General features: G+C 64.1%; 1 protein-coding gene and 1 long non-coding RNA gene across 2 annotated transcripts in view; one reads left to right on the plus strand and one right to left on the minus strand.

The window, feature by feature from the left end:
- Positions 1-1,119: 1,119 nt before the first annotated feature.
- Positions 1,120-6,313, minus strand: LOC129679521 (uncharacterized). Its single transcript, XR_008720560.1, has 2 exons — positions 4,364-6,313; positions 1,120-1,504 (listed from the first exon to the last, which is right to left on the minus strand). It is a non-coding gene; the product is annotated as an uncharacterized LOC129679521 (long non-coding RNA).
- A 21-nt stretch (positions 6,314-6,334) lies between these two features.
- The window catches only part of Tmem200b (transmembrane protein 200B), a 3,227-nt gene continuing 2,395 nt past the window's right edge, over positions 6,335-7,166 (plus strand). The window contains exons 1-3 of the mRNA XM_055610984.1: positions 6,335-6,431; positions 6,637-6,722; positions 6,898-7,130. Coding sequence (XP_055466959.1) covers positions 6,335-6,431; positions 6,637-6,722; positions 6,898-7,130 — 416 coding nt within the window. The remainder of the gene's footprint in view (positions 6,432-6,636; positions 6,723-6,897; positions 7,131-7,166) is intronic.

Consider the following 7,166-nt stretch of genomic DNA (forward strand, 5'->3'; position numbering starts at 1 on the left):
AAATGTGTACACCGCGGAGCCTGACATTCAAAACTTTATTTATTTAGAGACAGTTTCATATTCTGTAGCCCAGGCTGCCCCGACATTCACTATGTAAGCCAGATGGCCTCTGACCCCTGGCAACCTCCTGCCCCAGTGTTGTGACAGCCAGGATTACAGGTGAGCCGCCATGTCCGGCTCTTGTCAACTGGATCGACAGTCACATAGAAACACAGCTCTGGGGGTGGGGGTAGGGGATGGGAGGGGGGGTTGGAAAAGTTCCTGAAGAGGGAAGAGCCCCCCAGGATGTGTGTGGCGCCACTGCATAACTTGGGGTCCGGGAATGAAGGAAACGGGGAAAGGGAGCTGCGCCCAGCCATCATCTCTCCTGGCTTCCTGCCTGACAGACACAGTGCAGCCAGCTGCCTCACACTCCAGCCACGACAGACGGACGGACAGACGGACAGCCAGCTGCCTCACATTATGAACAAAACCGTGCCTTAAAGGGCTTCTGCCCGGCGTTTTGTCAGAGCAGAGGAAGGGCATAGTCCACACTCACACTCGGCAGCCAGAGATCAGGTGTAGGCAAGCCGCAACCTGTCCGGAGCTCAGAAGCCTTTCAGCATTTTCAAATGATTGGAGGTAGAAGAAAAAGCCATCTGCAATCACATCATGTCGGCTCCCGGCCGGCCTGTCCGCTTAGGGCTTGTCCTAGGCGGCAGGGCTAGGCTGGAAAGGTCTCAAAGCCTGAAATATTTACTGAGCAGAGCTGGCAGCCTTGTGTGGTTAGTCAGCCACAGCCTCTGCACCACACTGAGGGCATCATCGGAAAGAAGGGAAAAATTAAAATAGGGAAATTTACACGACACACCCAGCAAAGAACCACTTTATTACAACCGGCTACAGGCCGCCACACGCTTCCTTCTCCCTCCCAGGAATGAGTGTCCTGGGAGGATTCCTGATGATACCCCAACAAAGCCGCGTTTTGTAAAGATGTATTTATTATGTATACACTGTTCTGCCTGCACGTCAGAAGAGGGCACCAGATCTCATTAGAGATGGTCGTGAACCACACCAGGTGGTTGCTGGGAATTGAACTTAGGACCTCTGGAAGAACCAGTTTCTGACCAGCCCACGAAGTTGATTTAAAAAATAAATTTATTCCTACTTATGTGTATGCCTAGTGTCCAAAGTCAGAAAGTATCAGGGAATTAGAGTTACAGACAGTTGTGAGCCTTCACGTGGGTGATGGGAAACCAAACTGGAACCTGGGTCTTCTGCATCTGCAGCCAGTGGGGGAGGGAAGAGAGATTTCAAACCTCGAGACTAGGCAACCGCTCTCTCCCTCCGCCTCCAAGACTTTGTATTCCGTGTAGCCTCTGGAGGGCTCCTTGGAAGGTGGGCAAGATGGCGAGCATTCGGAAGGCCAGGAGGAAGGCAGGCACTCACTCAGGCCACGGTAGGAGCCAGAAAAACAGTCTGGTTTCCTCAGCTTTAGCAAAGAGGATGAGGCCTGGCACCCATCCTGCAAGAAGGGTAACCGTGGGGGCTGTGTCGGAACGCTTCGGTCCTCACCCCCCCCCCCAGGCAACCCCGCCGCTCTGGCCCCCTGAAAAAGAACTCTGCTGAAGTTACAGCCACCGCGGGGCGTGCCTTGCACCTGGCGCGGTTACCACCAGGCTGCGGACCTGACTGTGAACTGCCGCCGGCTGGGACCGCCAACCACCGGGTGGGGGCTCGGAAGTGGCAGAAGCCGGGCGGTGGGGGCCCTCCAGGCATTAATCCCGAGAGGGAGAGAGAGGGCCCCGTACCAGGGGCGGCTGAGCTGGCGTTCTCTGTAACCGACCTGCGGAGGGAGGCCAAGCCCCGCCGCCGGGAACCCAGGCGAGCGTGCCGCGGCCGCGGCCGAGCGCCCAGCTCCCCACGCTGCCCGGGCCCGGGGGCTCCAGGGCCGGGGGGCGGTGCAGGGCCGGGGCCCGGGGGGGGGGGGGCGTGCGCCGCACCGTCTGCCGGCTCTGCGGGACCCACGAGGACCCCGGCCTCAGCGGCTTTTGGGTGCGGGGTCCCCCGCTGGCTCACCTGCAGGAGCCGGCTCCGGGCGGGACACGGAGGCGCCCTTCCTCCCCCTCCCCCCGGCTCGGGACTGAGCGTCTCGACCTTAGGAAGACGATAGTCGGGGGGTGGGGGCGCCGCAGAGGCTCGCGCGGGGGCGAGGGGGACTCGTGAGGGGGTCTCTGTCCCCCGTGCTGGTGGACGTCACCACAAACGTGCTGGGCCTGAGGAAAGGCCCGAGGGAGGGCCGCGTCCACGCAAGCCGACGGGGGCAGAAGTGTGCGCGGCCCCGCGCAGTGTAGGGCGGATGGCGGCCCCGTCGTTACGGAGTGATTTTGCCCCTCTTGACCCCGCGTCCCCGAGGGTTCCCCGGCGCGTTGGAGCCAGCAGCCCTCGACAGCCGCTCAGAGCACTCACTGCACGTGGCAGGGCCCGGGTGGGTGTCTGCCCTGACCTCCCCAGAGGAACAGGGTGGTTCGCAGGGAGCTCACGCGTGAGGCTGAGGGCGAGGACACGTGGGCACCGAGGAGGGCAGCAGGCACACTGGGGCGCGGCGGTGGCCCGGCCGCCAGGGGGCGCCCCGCACAGTCTCCACGTCCCACCCTCCTCGGCTGGGACCCTCCTGCCCTCCAGAGGGTCCATCCAGAGCCCCTCCCTGTGGGACACGGCGCCTGCTGCCTCATTGGCAGTATAGCTTGTCACCAAAAGGCGCTGCCACGTTCCCGCGGTAGCAGTGGCTGACTCCTAGCTGTTTAACCGCCCCGTTCCCCAGCTTCCCGATGGGATCCTGCCTGTCCTCTGCGGTCCCCAACTCCTCTGCCCATTCTCTGGGGTCAAGGAACAGCAAGCAGTTTCACCGGATAAGGAGAGTTCCAGCCTAGGGATGGTGGCGCAGCGACCTGCACCCCAACAGCTAAAGGCCCTGCTGTGAAGCCCAAGAGGCAAGCCACTCTGCCTTGCTTTTCACAGCCCCGTGCACAAAGCAACCCCGGAGAAGCTGCCGGGTGACCCGGAGGTTCACAGCAGGCAGATGCTGCCACACCAGGGTGGGTGGGTGGCCTGGGCCCTGCCCCGCTCTACGGCTTATTCTGTGCACAAAGATGCCATTTTCCAGCCTTACTGCCCAGGGCGGTAGAGAGGCAGATAATTCCCCCAAATAGGCACTTATCTCTTGGCTTTGTTTGGGGGGCTCCTGCTGCGACCCGCCAGCTGGGAGCACTTGGCAGGAGGAGAGAGAAAGACAGCCCTAGGGACACAGGGAAAGAGGACTGTGCCTGGTTTCCAGCCAAGGATGGTTTCCAGCAACAAGCCTGCAGCCTCTGCAGTCACCCCAACAGTTAAAGGCCCCACTGTGAAGCCTGAGGCAGCTCATGTTCAAAACAACCTCTAAAACATCGACCTGGCAGGGCATAACCGGTGGATCCAGCCCCTTCACTGGCTCCCAGGTTGTGACTCTTCCCAGCCCTTGCTCCTTTGGACTTCCTGGCCTGCCCCCTCCAGTCCCTGTTGACCAGGCCAGGGGGAGAGAGACCTGCTCTGAGCTGGCCCAGTTGGAACCTTTGGTGGGGGGGAGCTGAGCCCCGCATGGCTCTGCCAGGCCTCCTGAATTCTTGGGAGGGGTAGCTGGGACTCCCCTGGGGGCAGCTGCTGTATCCACAGCCTTACACGGTGGACAGGTCTGTTGTCCTGGGAGGGAAGCCCCTGGAAGGGCCCAGAGCTTGGCCCTCAACAGCCAGCCCAGGGAAGTAACTAAAGAAAATGACTGGCCCCAGCATCTCACTTCACTATGGTGGGAGGGGATGTGGGTGGTTCGTGTGTCACCAAGTTCTGCTTTCCCCCGGCCTCAGAGGCCCACAGAGTCCACACTCCTTTTCCCTTGACTCCATCAGCAGCCTAAGGACACCTAGGAGCCCAGGGTCCCCAGAGCAGAGCTTCCAGAGTGGGCATGGACGAAGTAAGCATGGCTACCACCCTCTAAGGGCCTGTGCTCGGGATGTGACTGGCTCAGAAGCCTGGATCCCAGCTTTGCCTGGCATTGGCAGGGCCACAAGGTCAAGGCTTTCCCCCTCTCTGGGGCTCTGCCTTCAGGAGCTGGAGCCTGGGATCACCTTGTGAACTGTGGCTCACTGAGCTGCTCCCAATCTGGCTCCACCATTCTGCAAAGATGGGACAGAAAGAAGCATGCTCCGTCCTTCGCAGAACTCTGACGTCTTAGCTGACTGAGCTGATGCATTTCTGGGTTAAAGTCACAAGGAACAGGGTGTACAGCTCACACAGCCACCAGCTGTGTCCTCTAGAGATGGCTCTGGCAGCACAGACCCTCCCGGTTTACCTCAAGTGAGGATGAGAGATTCCAGGCCCTGGGCATGTTGGGGCTGTGTGTGTGTGTGTGTCACACTGCGCCCTCCCCCAGGCTGGCCTGGGGTGATGGTGTCACATTTCCAGCTTGTACCTCCTCCACGAAGGCTCCTCCCAGTCCAGAAGGGAAGGCAGGCATCCAGGTCACACAGAGGCCAGGGCAGAATGAGTGAGATCCAGACCTCCTGGAGATTATCACTGTCCCCACTCAAAGGCCACCGGCCAGCCACACATCTGCAGAGACAGGATGGAACCACCAGGCTGGGAGGTCCCTTTGCAGGGGAGGCCTTGGAATGCCTGCCTCTTCAGCCCTCACCCGGGGTTTCACTCGCCCTCTCAGCAGCTCTCAGGGAGAATCAGACACAGGGTTACACCTGGGAAAGGGCCCTGTCCTCACCAACCCCTTCACAGCTCCAGCCGTGCCTGAAGCCACGCACAGAGAGAGGCCAGGCAGGCTGTTGGCAAGCACTTTGCGCCAGGTGTTCAACACGTGTGCTCTCACTGCAACTTTGAGAACGCTCTGTGGTGCTGTGTGTGTTCGTGTAAAGATGGGGAAACTGAGCCACAGGGAGCTTAGGCGTTCTTTCTCTCCATCCCTCCCTCCTTCCCTTGAGCCAGGGCCCAGGGTGGAGCATAGGAGAGGAGTGAAGGAAGACATAGCCTCACACCCATTTCTCTGGATTGGAGGGCCAGCTGGGACACACATTCCCCTGAGCACAAGGCTCCAGGAAGGAGCAGGTCGGAACCAGCCTTGCGCCTCAGACCTCAAGGCCGGCCAGGGCCCCAGAAAGAGAGCGATCCCCAAGAGCCTTCTGGGCTCAACGGTGCGCAGAAGAGGGGAGTCCCGGCCAGGAGCTGCAGCAAGAGCCCAGAGCTCTGGAGGAGCTTGAGGTGGGAAAGGGGAATCGGCGAAAAAACCAGAAACTGGTGAGCCCTGCCTGGCGCCGGAGCTCAGACGGGGCTGGGGACCTAGACAGATTCAGCCACACCGGCCAGGTGAGAGGGGCAGGAGCAGGCTCGAACCAGAAGAGCCCGGGAACCTTTTGGAGAGCTGGGGCAGTTCCCAGTGAAACGCTGCTCGGGTGCAGACCAGTTAGCAGGGGCAGGCAGAGGCTAGACCACCGGGACTCCGAAGAGATGGAGTGGCCTGGAAACGAAAGTGGCTCCAGGCTGGTTCTAGATGGAGAGGGAAAAGGGGCGACCGCAGGGGAGCGAGAGCATGAGGACACCCGAGTGTGCTCTGGTGGTGAGTGGGGCCCCCAGCGGCGTAGAGGTTGGGATTCAGGAACTGATGTGGAGGCCCAGACAGCTGAGAACGTCGCTTGTGCCCAGGGCTCGTGGCCCAGGCTGGGGGAGGGACACTGTTGGCCAGAAGCGCCTGGAGGCAGGGCTGTCACCCAGAGGCCCGGCGAGCGGGATTAGCGAAGGCAGAGGCCTCTGGCGTCGGCCTCCGAGAGCAGAGGGGAGAGCGGCGTCGGCGGGGCAGGGGCCCTGCGGCCGGGGGCTGCCGGCGTCCGGGGGCAGGGGGGCGCGGGCCGCGCGCAGCCGGCTCTCATTAGCGCGGGCCGCGGGCTAATCAATCCCAGGCGGGGGCTCCCGGGCTGCGTCCGCATCATGGAAACTGGCCGCGCGCCCGGCGGAGCGAGCGGGGCCGTCGGTGGGGCCGGGCCGGGCGCCTCTCCGTCGAGGGCGCGCGCGGGCGGAGGCGGCTCGGCGGGCCCGGGGCGGGGCGCGGCGGGGGTCGCTCGGTGCTAGGCCCGGGCCGGGCGCCGCCGCTCCTCTCCGGGAGCCCGGGCCCGCCTCCGGCCGAGAGCGAACGCCCCGGTCCCGGGCCGGGGCGCACGGCCTCCCGGAGCGGCTCCGGCGTGCGGCCCCGACCCCGGAAGCCCACGGAGGCCTCGGGCGGAGGAGGCTGGAAAAGGAGGCCAGGCGGCGGGAAAGGGGGATGATTCATCCCCGGGAGCCCGAATCGGAAACACCGCAGTCTGGGACCAGCCCTGCCCGGGCCGACGAGAGACCCGGGAGGAGAGTCCGGCCGTCCGGCGAGGCCCCGCGCCCGGCACCGGCAGTCCTCTGCCTCCAGCCCCGGCCCTAGCCCGGCCGCGGGGAGGGGGGAGGGGGAGGCCTCTCCCGGAGGAGTGGAAAAGAATCCTGGACAAAGTCCGCCGATGCCTCCTCGGCGCTGACTGGCTGGTGTCGGCCGGGGCGGTTTTTCCCAGAGTCTAGCTCAAGTCTCTCCTGCTGCAGCTCCAGAGCTGGCTGAGCAAGTCTGCAAGGAGTGGGCGAGCGAGCAGAAGCCGGAGTCGGAGACACCCCCGGCGGCCCTCGCTGCGGTATGTGAAGCGCAGTAGTGTGTGTGTGTGTGTTTGGGGGGGAGGTGGGTTGCGCGCGCGCGCCCCGCGGCCCCGGGCGGTCCGAGCGCCCCGCCCCCTCCCCCGGTTACCTCGGGGCGGCCACGTGCGGGGGTGGGGTCGGGCCCGGTGGTACTTACCCCGGTCGCGGCTGCAGCGGGGAGGCGGGGGCGAGCGGGGCGCGCGCAGGCCGCAGGAGCCCCGCAGCCCCCTCCCTGCGCGCTGGCTCCCGGCTCCGCTGCGGAAAACCCGAGCGGGGGCGGCTCCCCGCCTCGCGGGCCCCGGGAAAATCCGGGGGCGGCGGCCAGGGATCTCGAAGCGGCCGGCGGAGGCGGCGCCCCCACCCCACCCCCTCCCCGCGCCTCCCTCCCGCGGAGCCCGGCCCGACGGGTCAGCGTCTGCCTCTCCGCCTCTCCCCGCAGGGCG

The sequence above is a fragment of the Psammomys obesus genome, unplaced genomic scaffold, assembly GCF_907164565.1.
Source record: "Psammomys obesus unplaced genomic scaffold, mPsaObe1.curated_primary_1811, whole genome shotgun sequence".
NCBI classification, from domain to species: domain Eukaryota; kingdom Metazoa; phylum Chordata; class Mammalia; order Rodentia; family Muridae; genus Psammomys; species Psammomys obesus.